We start from the raw sequence: 16,564 nt of genomic DNA, 5'->3' as shown, positions 1-16,564 counted from the left end.
GAGGGAAGTACACCTGGACACATGTAAATCTATAACATATAGCAACTGTGTTGATGAGGAATAAGCCAGAGATTTGCTATAAGGACATGTAAGAACTTCTCTCTCTTCACCAGGGCTACAAGATGGATGATCTTCTGACCTCATACATCAGCCAGATGCTAACAGCCATGAGCAAACAGAGGAGTGCAAAGGGTAGCAAGTGAACTGCAAGAAGCCGCTGGCACGTGGTCATGGGGCTAATTCACCAGCTGAGGGCTGTGGGATACCCATGCAGCTGGGGGAGAACCTTTGCCTCCCAGATGTGGAAGATGAGCCGAACACCATCAGGGAGCTCACTGGACTCTGACCTTGAGGGCTCCAATCCCACCACCCCTTCCAGCGAAGATGACTATCTCTGACCTCCCATCTTTCCTCCCCATCCCGACTACACCTGGACCTCAAAGAATTCCAGAGAACAACACTGCTCTCAAACAATGACTTGAGCAAAAAGACTCTGGCAGGAGGTTTGCCTGAACCCAATGGCTGGCATCGCAAAGGATCTGGGAAGAGGATTTGTGTGTGTGTGTGTGTGTGGCTTGGTTTGGTTTGGTTTGTGTTGTGTTTTTTTAAGTGACGAGACAACAGTTGGGATGCTAATGCCTTTTGGTGATCTTATGGGCATTCTAGGTTTGAAGACAAGTAGCAGAGACCCAATCCATCCTGGAAAGGTGTCCAGTGAACACCGCAGGGCTTGTTTTTTGTTGTTAAAAAAGAATACACTGTGTTCTCAAGGACAGAAAGAGAAAGCAGGCTGGGAGGAGCACATTTTAACTACAAATCAGAATAAACAAACCACTGATCGAACATGTTAGAACATTAAAGTGCTGTCTGTGCAATGCTGGAAATATTTAACGAACAAATTTTAAAGTTTTGTTTCTTCTTCTATTTATTTTTTAAAATATTAAAAAGAAAGAAATCTTGCATTTTGTGCCGATATCTGGACAATGCCTTGGGGCTGAGGTCGACCTGCAGGACAATCCCTCACCCAAGGATTCCCCTGGAAACATGACTGCCAGCATCTAAGGCACATCTGTCCCAGTTAAGAGCTCAGCTGGAAATGAAGCGTGGAAGATGAATTACCTCCTTTTGCCTCATGTCCAGACAAGTTAACCCTGGGAGGATCTTTTCCACAAGCTTCAGTATGGATGTGGGGGTTTTGGAGTTCCCACTCTTGGAAGACTATGATCAAGCCCATGTGCAGAAAGGATTCTGACCTTAACGGGGACTTGGACATCAACATTGGAAACAGCTAATGATTAGCTAATGATTTTGTTGTGCTTTTGTGTGTGTCACTGTATAAAATGGCTCTCTACCAGCCCCAGCTGGAGCCTGAACCACTCACAAGCAAGGCAGGCCCTTGGTCTCAGTGGGCTTTTCTCTGTCTTCGGTTGACCATACTCATCTGCTGGGTGCTTGTCTCATCTTCCACCCAGCAGCATGCAGTGTGGAGCAGCTGGACCGGAGATGGGACCTGCCAGCAGAAAGGAGGCTAACCCACACTGTGTGGGGAAGAACAGAGGGGAAGGGGCATGGGGTGCCTTTCCAAAATCCAGGCTTCAAAGGATCAGGTGCCTGGGTACATGGTACCAGGAGATATGAGAAGTGTCCACCAAGATCTGATGCTGTTGTCACTAATGCTGAGTGGCTCCCAGTAGATGTGAGAAAACTCTCTTGGTCCTGTGCATTGGGCTGAGCTCAGCTGCACTCATAGAAGTCAATACTGTATGGTACCATGTGTTGCTGGAGCTCAGCTGGGCTCGGTTCCTCAACACCATGGCACTGCTTGTTGAACCACAAGGACAAAAGCATGTGGCTGGGATGCAGCAGTGACATTGGACCTTGGTTTTTCTCCCAAAGCAAACACAATGCTGCATGGAGACATTCACCCACTGGACAGAGCTGCCACGAGATCCCCTTCCTTCAACCTCTCCCTGCCCGTGGCACTTTGTTGATGGGATTGTGGTAACACCAGCTAAGGCTGCACTGGGAGCCTTGTCTCCCAACAACCATCTCCAATGCTCTTCCTCCCTCCCTAGCTGCCATGATCTGGCTGGCCCAGGGATCCCACTCACTCCTAGACAAGTTTTCATTATCCTTACCACCACCACCACAACTTTCTTGAGTTTCCTGCCATCTTTGCCTCTCCCCACAAGCTCAGTACACATCGTAGAAATGTTTTTCAGTGCTGTCCTGGGGAGCTCTCCCCCTCAGAACTCCCTTGTCCCCTCATTCACAGCTCGGTTGGCCTCCCATACACCCTATCACTTTGGGGGTGCTGGGACTCTGTGTGTGTGTGCCTGTGTGTCATATGTATTAGCATCTGCTGGCCTCTTTGTATTTACACCGAACAATGTAACATGCAAAAACATATGTCCAAGTGAAATACTCTAATTAAAAAGCATAAAGTGGCTTGTGGGAGGCTGTTCTGCACTGTGTGGTTGTGGTACCTCCAGGGGTGGAAGAGTGGGATCAGGGCTCTCCCTCATTAGGGAAAGGACTTCTCTTTGTGTAGTGGGACTCCTGGTGAGAATATCCAGTGATGGGGAGCATGTCATCAGTGTGCCTTGGCATTTAAGGACATCATTTAATGAGCATGGTAGCGATGGGCTGACGATTGGACTTGATCATCCTGGAGGTCTTTTCCAACCTTTCTGATTGTGTGATTCTGTGATAAGTGAAATCTCTTTGGGCAAAACCCACTGGAGCCTTAGGAGTTTCCACTGTTCATCCCCTAAGACAAGGCCTGGATCCTCCACAAAGGCAAATTTTGAGCTGAATCTCTGGATATAGGAAGTGCTGGGTCAAGAGAACAAGAGGTAATGACCTTAGGTTGCACCAGGAGAACTTCAGGTTGGTATTAGGAAAAATATCAGAGTGGTAATGCACTGGCACAGGCTGCCCAGAGTGGTGGTAGAGTCACCATCCTTGGAGATGTTTAAAACTGTGGAGATGTGACACTGAGGGACCTGGATAGTAGGCATGGTGGGCATGGGTTGGGGTTGAACTTGGTGATCTTAGAAGTCTTTTCCAACTATAATGAATCTATGATTGTATGAAAAGTTTCTGTGAGGAATTCAGACCACCATTCACATGCTTAATGGTGTTACCAGGACGTGCTAGCTGGGAAGCAACAAAAATAGCTGTGTAGCTGAGACACAACAGAGCTCAGGATGACTGTTATGGGTCAGCCTGGGACACACTGAGGAGACCACAGCAGTCGAGGGACCACAGCATGTCCCAACCACATCCCTCACCTGGAGCACCCCATGGAGCACACCACCACCCAGTCCAAACACCTTCAGCTCTTATTTTTCTGCTCATGCATCTGCATCTGGGTGGTACCCACAAAAGCTGTGTACCAGCTACGGGTGCAGAGTATGAGGAGGGGATTTAACACCATCATTAGCATCCTCCGCATGCTCTATAGATCTGGAGCTGTTCTACAGCAATCCTTTAGCTTTCTTCAGAGGAAGCTAGTGTCTTTTTGCATTTCTAGCCTCCAAAGTACTCGAAAATTTCAAACTTGGAAAGGTTCAGCACTTCTCAGCAGTATTAAGTTTGAAACCTCGCGCTTCCCTTTCACATTTCACTAGTGATATAGGTTTATTTAGCAAAAACATTCTGCTGAATGAGGCTTATATATGAAAAGATGCCTGTGGTCTGATTTTGGTGAAGATTACTATGTTCTTCCCCTTTCCTTGTCTGCTGGAATAAGAACAAAAGAGGATAGGAGAGCCAAAATGTATTTAAAGCTGCACTTGCAATTTACAAAATAATAATAATTGTTAAAAAGTGTTCTTATTAACTGTTCAAGTACAAATTTATGGCTTAAACCTGGGAGATGCTCAGTTCTCCTTTGCAGAGCAGAGTATAGTTTTCCTTCCCCGTGTGCCAGAAGACACTGGGAGAAATGAAAACTGAACAAATCCCAGGATACAGAGTAGGTATAAAGACCTTCCACAAGGGAAAAGAAGACAGGACACTTGGTGGAACCAGTTCACATGCAACAAAACGAAGAAAAGTGTTGTGATCTTGGTTGTAGTCCTGGTAATTACTTGGCCAAGGCACCAAAACTCCTTTTGCATTCTTGGGGAATTCTCTCTCCCTGAAAGTCAGGGTGAGGAGACTGTCCCATTTGGACTAATGGGATGACTAGAGGAAGGAAAAGAAAAACCTGCCCGTCTGTATTAAGGAATGTTACAGACCCTGCTGAACCATCCACCAGCACCTGACCATCGTGGTGGGGCTGGTGTGCTCTTGGGCTGGAGAAGACCCATGAGGAGAAAGGGGCTATGGGGACTGGGGAAACATGGGCAGCCAAGGACAAGGAGGACCAGAGGGTGCTCAGATTGATTACCCTCTGAGATGCCAAAGGTCTCAAAGAGAAATGGTGGCTACTACATGGGTACTGCTAGAGAGGTTTAACCACTGTGCTGCACAGCTCACAGCTGCAATCCCATGTGTGCTTCCCTTCACCCTTGGGATCCCTGCCAGGCATGAGATGATGAGGAAAGCAGGGAGAGAACTCAGTGCTCATCTCCATCAGGACCATGATGACAAATGGCTCCTTCTTGATAGGAGCCCACTGGCCCCTCTTGGCAGGCTGGATTTGCACTGTAGGAAGAGTCAGCAAGTGATGCTCCAATCTCTGGATCTCAGCGAGATGGCAGTTCTGCATCCTTCCTGCCCACATCAGGCTATGACGGTTGGCATGTTGCTAAGCTCTGGAAAAGAGGGCACACAGTAAGCTATTGAAATACTGAAATACCGAGACAGCTTGGTCCTAAATGCTTGCAAACGAGGTTGGGTCATTTTGTCTGCTTCTTTGGTTCAGAAACCTGGAGCATGGAAGCATCTCAGAGGTGCCCAGAGGTGTGGTGGACGCCCTGCCCCTGAAGACTTTCAAGGTGAGGCTGGATCAGGCTCTGGGCAACCTGATCTAGCTGTGCATGTCCCTGTTCATTGCAGGGGAGTTTGACTAGATGACCCTTAAAGGTCCCTTCCAACTCTAAGGATTCCACAATCTCCAAAACGTATTATTAACGTATATTATAGAATATAGCATCTAATGTATATTAGATGTTTGCAGACAGTGATAAGATGCATCTTGAACTCCTTTCTCAGTGCATAAATTCATCTCTTAAACACCTCAAGCTCCAGCCCTGACCAGGTTGGTGGCCCCACTGGGCTCAGTTCTGTCTGAGCACCATCACCCACCCATTAGTTATGCTCCACGGTTACCTCCCCAAGCAGAATCCAACTCCTGCCCCTCCTCACCCACTCACCTGTCCTGAACTTGTTGTAGGTGCCAGTCTCCAGCATCGGGTCACCTTCATGGGCACAGCAGGAGAAGCTCCGCTCTCGCCACCTGCAAGGGGCAAAGTGCCTGGGTCAGCTCTCTGTAGCCTTGGTCACATTATTCTCCTTTGTTAGGGCTGGAACTGCCCAGTTATTTGGGGATTTGCTCAGGTCTTTAGTGAGAAAGGAGCCTGGTGGTGCTTAAGTATCCACACTTCACATGAGCAATAGCATTTTGAGGGCAACTTTGTGACTAAGCCCTGTTTTCTAGGAAAGATTTAAAGAATGACAGTCCTTATTTTGCAGCCTTTGGTTCCTAAGCAGACAAAGACATTTAAAATTTGTGAGTTCAGTGGACTCATGAATCTGATCAACCAGATCACATAGGTCCCCTGGGCACAGCTGATGGCCCTGTGCCCCCAGAAGCACTGGGAAAGCCCTTCCTGCAATGGCAGCCCAGAAGAGACTTCTTGGATAGATCAGAACCATCTGCAAGGTCCTGGGAAATGCAAAGACAACATGGAGAAGCACATGGAAGGGAGCCTGGAGGAGATGGGGATGGGAAGATCTAGAGATGGCAGTAATGTATTGCATGGGTGTGGTCATTTCAAGCCATCTGCTGCAGCCTTGGAAGCAAAGTGAAAGATGCTATAGCAAGACTTGGGTCAGGACTGCAGAAAGCAAAGCAGGGTGAGTGGTTTCTGATCCAACCATGGTGCATCCAGCACCCTGATCCAAGTTTCCCCAATAATCAAACACAGATAAAGTCATGGGCAGCACAAAAGCAAAGAAAACAAAGTGCTGTGCACACTCAGGTGTTCTCAGCTGGGAGAATAGATTTCCTCATTGACTTTGACATGTGTAGACAGAGAGACATGGGGGGCACAAATATCAAATGAGAGCTTTCCACCTAATGCTTAAAGTCCTAATATCTAAAGTCCTAATCTAAATAGTAAGAATAGAAGAATCAATTCCTTTTCTAGTCCATCAGCTTTGATAACTTATTTCTGTTGCTACTCTAAACCCACCACATCTACATTGAATCCTTCAGGTAGATGAAGCCTGAGTTGCCAAAAGGAAAGAAAAACAGGAAAGCAAGTAGGAGAGGTTTTTGGAGATTTTCAGGGCACTTCTTTGTTTGTTTGTTTGTTTTTTAATAATTCTTGAAGAAGAGCAATTTTAACCCTTCAGTACACCATAAGCATCCCTCCATTTTTCTGCCAAGGGCAACAAATCAGGTTAGAAGGTGGTGGAGCCAGGAGTTGGACATGGTGATCCTCATGGGTCCCTTCCAACATGGGATATTCTATCATTCTGTGAACTCGGTAGTTACCAGTGTAGAGCAAAGATGAGTGAGATGAGAAGCAGTGAGGTCAGGTCTGTCAGGATCCACATGATGTTGTACTGCCGTGGTGTCTGGAAGAGAGCAAGAGAGGATATGTCCAACATCACAGATACTGAAGCATGCAAAAAAGCTGCTCAAGCTTCTTCTTACTGCTTGGCAATGGCAATTCAGCTCCCTGGTGTGCATGTGAAGTGATATCTTCCAGGTGTTTAAAGCATTTGGAAGCATTTGGAAGTGATCACTTGCCACTGAGTGCAGGTGCCAAGCCATCATCCTGTGTAAAAATTGATCCATTGGGTGTCCATGGAGACTGGATTGCATTGCAGTGAATACAGCAGGGACTCCTTGTTTGTCCTTACAACATTAATATCAATTGATGGCATCTGTTCCCCCCCAAAAAACTCACAAAACTGTCCTTGAGTGAATACCACTGAGGGGCTGGGGTAGCTCCTGCTTTAAGCCTCGGATTTGCCCTCAGATTGGACCTCAGAAGGGATGAAAATGATTCAGTTTTCTGAATGAGAGATGGGAGCATTTTAAAACCCACTTCAAGAGTGTGAAACTAGTTATTCCAAGTGGTATGATGCAGGGACTCTGGTGAGAACATGGCACTCCTCAGCCCTACAGATCGTCCAAGGCAGAATAAAGGATGGAAAAGGAACATGAAAAGATCCTCCCAGCAAGGAGGGGTTACCCCTATGCTTTTTTCCCTTTGGCTTGTGACATCTGACCAAATTTGAAAAGGAATGTAAGAGTTCCTGGTCATTAGGAACTCTTGACTGCAGTAAGGTTCTTTAGAATCTCAGAAATTGAAATTGTCATGCAATAACCACATGTGCCCTCAAAGCCCCCTTCCTTTGTCTTTATACAAGTCTCACTAGGACTTGCTTTCCTTCATTTCCAACACAGACACCAAGTTCTACCAACCAGAGTGCTTTTCTAAGGGCCATGAAAAAATAGGAATTGGGAATGATGGTAGCTGCAGTGGCTCAAAAGAACCAGACTTATGTCCATGAATGAATTGGCCCTTGATCTCTAAAGGTAATCACAAACATCCTACCCCCATTTTGTACATCAGGATCAGGGGAGGACTACTGCTTACCATGAGGAAGAGTGGCTGGCTAAGGTTCTTCAGAGTGTGGACAGCATTCGTGGTCACAGAGTGTGCCCCAGAACACCAGGCCAGGGAGAAGAGCCAGGGTTCATTGATCACATAGAAATTGGTGGTGATGTTTGCCTCAGCGTATTTCCTTTAAAAGACCAAGAGGCAATTGCCTTCATTAAGAAAAGCAAGGAGGTTAGTACTTCCTTTGGGCTGAATCAAGGAGAAATGGCAAATCTGTATAGGAGATATTTGCTTTAGGACCTAAATAAGGAACAAACAGGAAGCCCAACCAGCCAATTTGATAACAATTAACTAAAACAGACTATCTGGTCTGCTGCAGGCAAATGTAATTCATGTCTAAAAGAGTAAAACTTTGTTTATCCCTCTGGCATGTGAATCAGTCATAACTGATATAGAATGACTTGGATTGGAAGAGACCTTAAAGCCCATTCAGTTCCAATCCCCTACCATGGGCAGGGACACATCCCATAGACTGGATTCTCCAAAGCCCTATCCAATCTGGTCTTGAACACTTCCACTGATGGGGATTTTAAATTCTGCTGTTTCCTAGAATTTTAAATTCTGGGGAAGAGATCATTAAGAAAACATTAATATTATTAATATCCAAAGAATTCGATTTTTTTTTCTTTTAATTATTTTTAATTAGATGCCAATATTTTCATAAATAGGACAAAAAGTCCCATTTACCAAAGGAGAGTTAGACAAGTCAGATATTTATTGTGTGCTTTTGGCTTCTTTTTTTCTTTTGTCTTTTTTTTTTTTTTTTTTTTAATGGAATAGAACCATTTTGGAGACTTCTGCAATAAGTGTACAGCCTTCCACTGCACAAATTACACTTCTAGTGTATCACAAGCAGCAGAGCACAGGTAGCTATGGAGACAAGAAATTAAGGGTCCAAAACACCATCTGAGTGATGGTTTCTGACCACAGCATCATGCATTCACACAGATGTTTGTGGAGGCCATAAGAGGTTTAATAGTTGTTTGTTCTCCATGGTTCAGTGTTAGAGATGCTGGGGACAGCATGTGTAAAAGGACAAGAAATCAGGAGATACTTTGTTTTACCCAGAAGATCTCCAGATTATTGGAGGTGTTCAAGAAACGTGTAGATGAGGTATTTAGGGACATGCTTTAGTGGACAATATTTAGTGGACAGTAGTGATAGGGGGACAGCTGGACTAGATAATGTTAGAGGTCTTTTCCAACCATAATGATCCTATGATTTTATGACTTTGGTTGATAAGATATGGGCTTGGACTTGGGTAGGGAGGGGACTGGGGTTCAGTTATGCCACCTCTTGGCCATAGTCAGGGTCAGCAGTGGGAGTGAATTAAAGCCCTTAACCTCCAAAATGCAATAGGGATGGACATTTACTGCTAAGGAGTACTTTCTAAAATGCTATCAATCCCAGAGTTGGTCACTGGAGGGAGACATTGCCGCACACACGAAGCAAACGTTCTCAAGTCATCACGCAGACTGCCCTTGGGGCTGAAACTGCAACCTACCGAATATCTTCACTGGACATTTCGGTGTAGGCCAGGTTGAGTTTGACAATATTGTCCATCAACAGGTCTTCAACTGGGGCCTTACTTCCCATGGTCTGCTGGAAGCCAGGAGCAACAGACTGAACAAAGGACCTCATGTCATTCTCCAGCCACAGGACCTGCAAACAAGAGGACGTTGTGAATTCACAGAGAACTAACTAGTAATTGCCATGCTCTTTGCTCAAATCTGGAAAAGATAAGGTCTTGAGGGGCTTAACCCAGCCTGTCAAATTACATATTTCTTGCAATGATCAAAGAACATTTATTTGCTGGGTTTAAACTTGCTCCTTGACAAAAGTCATTTTCATCAAGAAATCGGTCTTCAGTGTTCCTTCTTATCAACTGGAAATCACTGAACATTTCCCATTGCCCTAACAAAAGTTGCAGTGTTTGAAATGAATGAAAAAGCAGCTTTGTTAAATGGGAAAGGCAATGGAAAGTATTCTCTTATCCTTTTTTCCAGCATGGGAGCAGACAGGGATCAGCTTAACTCTCTGGAAATCAGTGGACGCATAACCTGGTCCACATGGATTCAGCATCTATCCTAAGCAAAGTGTTGCCTGGGAAAGGAGGAAGGCAATGAATGCTCCCAGCTGCTTTAATTTAAATTTAATTTAAAGGAGCTTCTATGCAATATATAAGGATGGGTGGCAGAGAGTTGGCTGTCAGTTATCACAATGATGAAAGAACTCCCCAGTGTTGACCTCAATGTCCCAATTCAGTGAGCAATAGAATGGGATATGAAGATTGGCCACCCTACCAGGTGGGGTCTGATCCCCGACTCGTTGAGGATGACTTCCAGGGTTCTGTTGATCCATGAATTCCTGTAAGGGTGTTTCTCTGGAGGACGGTAGAGATCAAATATCACAAGTTTATTCTGACTGTCTGCGAGGCGTAAGAAACTACTTAGCTTGTAAATTGACTGATTCATTGCCTGGTTTTGATCTGCCCTTGACAGGGAGCCCATGCATGAAAAAGGTTTGTCCTAGAAACAAGCAGATACAAAAAGGAAATCAATCAGCCCGTTGCATCTGGGAGTCTGCTGCATGCAAATAGGTCATAGCTCTGTGGAGGAAAAAGTTTGTCATCAGCCCTCAACAGGACAGGATATTTGATTTTACTTAGCCCTTCTACTTGGGAAACATGGATAACTAATGTAAACTATAATGGCACTGCTCCTGGGACCTGAACTGTCTAGTTCTCATCCAGCCCTGCTGTTCTTCTCTGCCCCACCACGTTAGCAACATCATACACAACACCTTGCACTTAAGATGAGTTAGGTTGATGGCTAGACTCAATGATCTTATGTTCTTCTCCAACCTAAATTGTCTATGATTCTATGATTCTAACTGTTATCTTCTTTCTCCAGCATGTCAGTTCTTCTGCTGCCATGATAAAAGGCCACAAAAAAAAAAAACAAAACACCAGCCAAATATAACAAGTCTCCAAAGCCTAAAAGCCAACTGTACAAAACAAGAAGACCATATAGCTTAAGGATCTCTACTGACTTTGTTCTGGCTCAACCAGAAATTTCCCTCCTAATATTCATCCTAATAAGTAGTAGCCAGCTGATTTCTCTTCTACAACCAATTGATGATTGTCTTTTATGGTGCTTACCTTTAGGAACCATGCTCCAGCATTCAATTCCTTCAGGGCATCCCAGGAGAACAACGCTGCATTTTGAGCAGTGTCATTGGGATAGACCTCTTTGATGTTGGTTGTCCTGCTCAAGGTGCTGTCATGCATGAGAAAAGGAACACCATCATAGCTGTTGGAGAGCAAGAATTCAGGTCACTTGGGGTGCAGTTCACTTAGGGCACAAGCAGTGTCATGCTAGGAGAGAACAAGTACATGGGCCACCACAATCATAGCTGTGTGACCTCCCTCAGTACTGAGAGTAAGACAGAAAAGAAGTATGACACTCAAAACACCAACTGATATTGCTGGCTGACCCTGGGGACCTGGTTTCCTCAGGGACAGAGTAGAGATGGTGCATTTATGCCTGACAGCCCCTAAAAAAGTGGATACAATATGATGTGAAAGGCACATTTTGCAGATGCCAGAGTGTTCTTGTGTTTTCTAGGACAGGTAAAACCCTCACAGAAGTCTGTAAGCCAGACTAGGGTAGAAACTGCCTTTATATGCTGCAAAATGTTTAAAATAGAGTATGGAGATGATCATAGAATCATAGAATCATGGAATCATAGAATGACTTGGGTAGGAAGGAACCTCAAGGATCATCGGCTCCAACTCCCCTGCCACATGCAGGGCCACCAACCTCCACATTTAATACTAGGCCAGGCTGCCCAGGGCCTCATCCAACCTGGCCTAGAGCAGCTCCAGGGATGGATGGGGCATCCACAGCCTCTCTGGGCAGCCTGTAATAGTGATGAGGTAATATGTTGACCATGGCTATGATGGCAATGTGTTGATGGTTGGACTAGATGATCTTATTGGTCTTTTTCCAACCTTAATGATTCTATAATTCCATTTTTTTATCAGTAGCTACAACGTACTGACTTGCCCAAGAGTAAACATGCTCCACAGTCTCTGTCATCATCTGTCAGCTGAGGGACCCTATCAGTAAAACCACATTGCCTGGAACTACACAGCTCTAAATGCTCTTAGAAGAAGCATGAACTTTGTGAGCTGTAATGTTGTCCGCTTACCTAATGGTGACATCTGTTTCAAGACCATCTGCACCATGTTCAATTGTCTTCTGAAATGACATCTCAGTGTTTTCTGGGGCCAGCTGAGGAAAGAAATGGCCCATAAGTAAAATGATTTTAGATACACTCTGGAGAACTCTTCAAATACATTCTGTCTCCTTGTAATTTTTCTGTTTTCTATTAAGGAATCACCATTTTCTTGATAAAGTCTCCTGTTTCCTTGACTTTGTCCCTCAAGAGCAGTGCTGTCCATATTAGCAGAACCACAGAGTGATCCCTTTGGCATGCAATTCCAAACTGGAATATCTCCCCTCCCACCTTCCACTGATTTCTTAAGGGGAAAAAGAAAAAAGAAAAGAAAGAAAAAAAAAAAAAAGGAAGAAGAAGATGATGACAAATGTAGCAATAGGGAAGATGAAGAGATGTATAAGAACTTCTCCACACCTACCATTGGTGCTCCGCGGTGTCCAATGAGGGCTGGCTTTGGTCCAAGTGTCCCCACCTCTCTGATGCAAGGAGAGTACATCCCCAGAGGTATCAAGAAAAGAAAGAGAAGGATAGCCAGGTATGGACCAACAATTATCACCTGAACAACTGGAAGAATTCGAAGGAGGAAGGCTAGAGTTAATCCATTTGGTAACACATGGGTTCACCTTGCAGCTTGCCTTAATAGAGCCCTCCAGCTAAGTAACTGTTGGACTTTATCCCAACCCTTTTAATATCTCTTCTTTCCCCACGTTTTCACTGTCTCTCCAAACAATGAAATTCAGGAGAACAAACTGGTCAAAGAAAGTTTTGGGCTGTCTAGGTTAGGACTGCTGTTTTGTGCTGCAATTACATGACACTATGCCTTCAGGCAAGACACAGCCTAAAACTCTTTTTCTTTAGATGTTGTGCAATGCTGTTTCCCCCAGCTATAAATAAATGGTCCTCAACAGAAGGATGCTATTTTTTTTCTTACTCGGATAAGAACAAGTAACATTTTAAAGTTTCATTGCCAGTGAAAAAAATGAGGAGGAACCTTTCTCCTTCAGCTGTTTTCCATTCCCTTAAGGTGAATGCATTCATAGTTCATTCAGCTTGCTGTCAGTGGCTTCTTCCATGTGACACAGACTCCTACAGACCCTGGTTGCATGGGCATTGCACCTCAGAAGCCTGCTAACTCATCACCTACAGTCTTCTCTGGTGTCTGTTGATATGTTACTTAGGAGTGACCCTTCTCCCAAAGATAGAAACTGTTCCTCTGGGAAGTGAACACCTATGACCATTATTTATCTGGTTGGGTACCACCATCTCTCTGCACACTCCAGTGGCTGTTCCCACCAGCACATTTTGTCTGAGGTCAGTGGGTTTTGTTACAAATTAGATATATGAAGAAACAGGGTCAGATAAGAGTGCCCAGTGCCAGAGCCAGGCTCTTCTGCAGTTGTTCCTGTCTCCTGGCTCTGCCCTTAATCACACTTCTCCAGTTAGACTGGAGCTCTCTTTTGAACAACATCAGGTAAGGAAAACAAATTTCCTTACCAATCAACCAGAAAGTTCTTTCCCCTATTTCACTAGCTTCTCCTAAGATTCTCTAGTCTGGATTGACTTTCTGACAAATGAAGCTAGCACAGAAAGCAAAGGTCAGGCATTGCTTGCTTTCTCCTGCAGGTGATTGGCCAAATTTCCACACATGCCTTAGAACACAGGGATTTCTGCTTAGCTCTTTATCCTCAAAGCTGGTAGCTACCTAGACAGGCCAAAACTCTGCAAGTCAGTTTGCAAATCATGGAATCATAGAATCATGAAGGTTGGAAGAGACCACTAAGATCACTAATTCCAATTGTCAGCCCATCACCACCATCCCACTAAACCGTGTACCTAAGTGTCACATCTACCCTTTTCTCAGTAATGCATATGGACAGACAGACAGGACAGTGCATTACCCAAGTTCAAGCCCTACAAATTTCCCTGAAATACTCAAAAACTAAAAGTCAACTCCAACTGGAGTGTGGATATGGGAGTAAAGACTCCTTCACATTTGTTTTCCCTCACTGACATGCATCTTCTGTTGTACAGGGAGGAGGAAACAGAGTTACTATACCTTTCTTATCTGCTCTGATGGCATGCAGAGCCATGGGCCAGGAGAGGAGGACCATGATGGTTATTGCTCCTACATGGAGATAGGGGGCTGTGATCTGGCAAGGAGAGAAAATATATAAAGGATCAAGTGCGGATACAGGTGGAAAGAAGCCCCAACATGACTGTACCTTCCCACATGATTTCTCTTCTCTCCCACGCCTAGGTTGAATCCACAAATCACCCCAAAATTCAGGGAAGAAAGGTATGCCCCCATCCAGGCTGGTGCCCCAGAGTGCTCCTCACTTTACTGTGCAGCTTTCTTCTATTCAGCTGAAAGGTACAGGGCTGTCCTTGTCCATGAGGGCTTGGCAGTGACCTTCACCACCATGCCATAATTCATTAACATCTTCCAGAGAGCAGCCATTTTAATCCAGTCTCATTCAGCCCAATCCTACCCAGGTAATAGCCATCTCCAATGCAACTAAGTCTTTGAAATAATGGCAGCAAACCTGAGTTTCCTAAGCCTTTCCTATTGCTCTGCCCATGCCTGATTCTCTAAGAATAAAGGCTGAAGAAAGTAGAAGTCATTGAGAGATTTTTTGTGTGTGTGATGCTGTCTGCTCTGGACACTTGATACTTCCTTCAATGAGAAACAGGATTCAGTTCTGTAAACAAAGGCGTCATCTGAGACTTCCAGGATATCTGAGATAGTAACACAGGGCTAAAGGACATGACATAGGATCTAGAAGAGATGCGTGTCCCTTGGGAACAGCAGCAAGAGGCCAAATGAAGCATCTCAAAGGGTCTGAGCACCCAGAATAAACAACACCTGTGGGGAACCCCATGGTCCCCTTCTCCTCCTCCCCTGGAGTCTGTGCAGAGGAGAAGCTGACATTTTCTAATTATCTTTGCTACTACCTCAGCCTAGGGTTACCAAATTGTAGAGTTCCACAAGGACAGTGAGAAACTGAAATAAATCTGGGGTTACCAGCTGCTTCCTCTTGCAGTCCCTTTGCATTGCTGTCCTAACGTTCACAGACAGTAAGTGGGAGAGAGGTGATACATCTGAGTAATATCTTCAAGGCAGCTCCATAGTCAAATGCTAACTTCCTCCCTCCTGGCACACGTGGGGACCTAGATGCTACAACACTAAGCAGCAGTGGAGCAGATCTTGCCTCCACCTTGCTGAGAGTTGTGACCATGCACTCTGACCTCCTGCATCCCACAGGTTGTCCCACCTTGCACAAGCATTCCATGCCTTCTCCCTAAGAACTTCAATGCTTTGTCCTCAGCAGATGAAGCTCCTCTGATTCACTGTGACTTCCCAAAACATGTTATATAAAACAGATAGCTCAAAACCAAACTTCAGGTCTTAGCTTCCTTTCTTCCAGTAGGAAATATTAACTTATTAAGTCACAATAAAGGTTTATGCAAACCTGAGTAGACTGCCAGGAAAACCCCTGTGAAAAACATTCACCACATGGAATTTTCTATTGATTACCAAAAAATACTTATTGAAATTAGTTGTTTTGATTCGTTTCATTTTGTCTTAAACAGTATCCAAGTCCCTCTTACCTGGAATGACAGGCGGACTGTTTTCCATTGATCTCCCCAGAGCACAGACAATATGAAGATGGCTGTGATAGAGAAACCCAGGACAAGAAAAGTCCCAATCTATGGAGACAAAGAGAACATGAATATGCTTGAGTGTTTCTGCATAGGACATACAATTCATTTGCCTGTCAGACTTATTTAAGCAGTTGAGACTCAATAAATTTGGGATGCACGAGCTTGAGTACATCAGTTGGGAAACATCTGATGGGACTAAAACCAAACTGATAGTGCTATAAATTAGATTTTCTCTATGATAAGACTGATTTTAAGAATTTGGTACCTAATCTGAGTCAGCCCTCAAGATTCCCTCTAAAATGAATACAGAAAGAGGGGAATTTCCACAGGTGGTCTCTTTCCACTAGCTTTGTAATGACAGACATCTCTCTGTGAGCTGGTCTACATGGATCCTACATGATCCAACACTAAATCCTTTACCCGTAGCTGGCTGAACTCAGAAGTGATGAACTGAACCCAAAAGACACATTGTCACATTTTTTTTATGCTGAGTTGCTTTGCAATGGGCTTCTGCAACTGCAAACACTTCAGAGATGAGTATTCATTTTTTAACTAAAAGGAGAAGTAATTCATTCTGTCCTTTGACTACTTGCCCAGTTCAATACCAAAGCAGTTATGCTCTTCTTGGCACATCATCTATCTGCTGGGCACTACATGATAGTTGGACCAAGATCCAAACCACACTTCAGGGAGATCCTACATATCAATGTCTTAATGATCCGTCCCCAGTCTCTTCCACTCAAGGATACCATCCTAATATTTTCCACAGATTGTTCTGTGTCTTTCTAATTCTTCAGAAAGCCCATTTTCAATAGCAAAATGTTTATTTCCACTACTAAAACGAAGAAGCA

The 16,564-nt window shown here is 44.5% G+C and overlaps 2 protein-coding genes across 5 annotated transcripts in view; one reads left to right on the top strand and one right to left on the bottom strand.

Annotated features, from left to right (window-relative positions):
• The window catches only part of MYO7A (myosin VIIA), a 65,932-nt gene extending 63,513 nt beyond the window's left edge, over positions 1-2,419 (top strand). For all 3 annotated transcript variants that reach the window (XM_090134146.1, XM_090134147.1, XM_090134145.1), the window contains one exon: positions 114-2,419. In XM_090134146.1, coding sequence (XP_089990272.1) covers positions 114-203 — 90 coding nt within the window. In that variant the 3' untranslated portion in view covers positions 204-2,419. The remainder of the gene's footprint in view (positions 1-113) is intronic.
• Positions 2,420-3,748: 1,329 nt separating this feature from the next.
• The window catches only part of GDPD4 (glycerophosphodiester phosphodiesterase domain containing 4), a 35,395-nt gene continuing 22,579 nt past the window's right edge, over positions 3,749-16,564 (bottom strand). Inside the window, exons 6-16 of one of the 2 annotated variants that reach the window (XM_090134144.1) lie at positions 15,660-15,758; positions 14,107-14,200; positions 12,469-12,614; positions 12,021-12,103; positions 10,969-11,119; positions 10,112-10,336; positions 9,313-9,470; positions 7,785-7,932; positions 6,671-6,753; positions 5,325-5,407; positions 3,749-4,763 (exon numbers count right to left, since the gene is read on the bottom strand). In XM_090134144.1, coding sequence (XP_089990270.1) covers positions 4,732-4,763; positions 5,325-5,407; positions 6,671-6,753; positions 7,785-7,932; positions 9,313-9,470; positions 10,112-10,336; positions 10,969-11,119; positions 12,021-12,103; positions 12,469-12,614; positions 14,107-14,200; positions 15,660-15,758 — 1,302 coding nt within the window. In that variant the 3' untranslated portion in view covers positions 3,749-4,731. The remainder of the gene's footprint in view (positions 4,764-5,324; positions 5,408-6,670; positions 6,754-7,784; positions 7,933-9,312; positions 9,471-10,111; positions 10,337-10,968; positions 11,120-12,020; positions 12,104-12,468; positions 12,615-14,106; positions 14,201-15,659; positions 15,759-16,564) is intronic. The other variant, XM_090134143.1, reaches the window with a different exon arrangement.

This window comes from Phasianus colchicus, chromosome 1 (genome assembly GCF_987193195.1).
Source record: "Phasianus colchicus chromosome 1, bPhaCol1.hap1.1, whole genome shotgun sequence".
In the NCBI taxonomy this organism is placed as follows: Eukaryota; Metazoa; Chordata; class Aves; order Galliformes; family Phasianidae; genus Phasianus; species Phasianus colchicus.
This window is presented reverse-complemented; position numbering and strand designations above follow the sequence as displayed.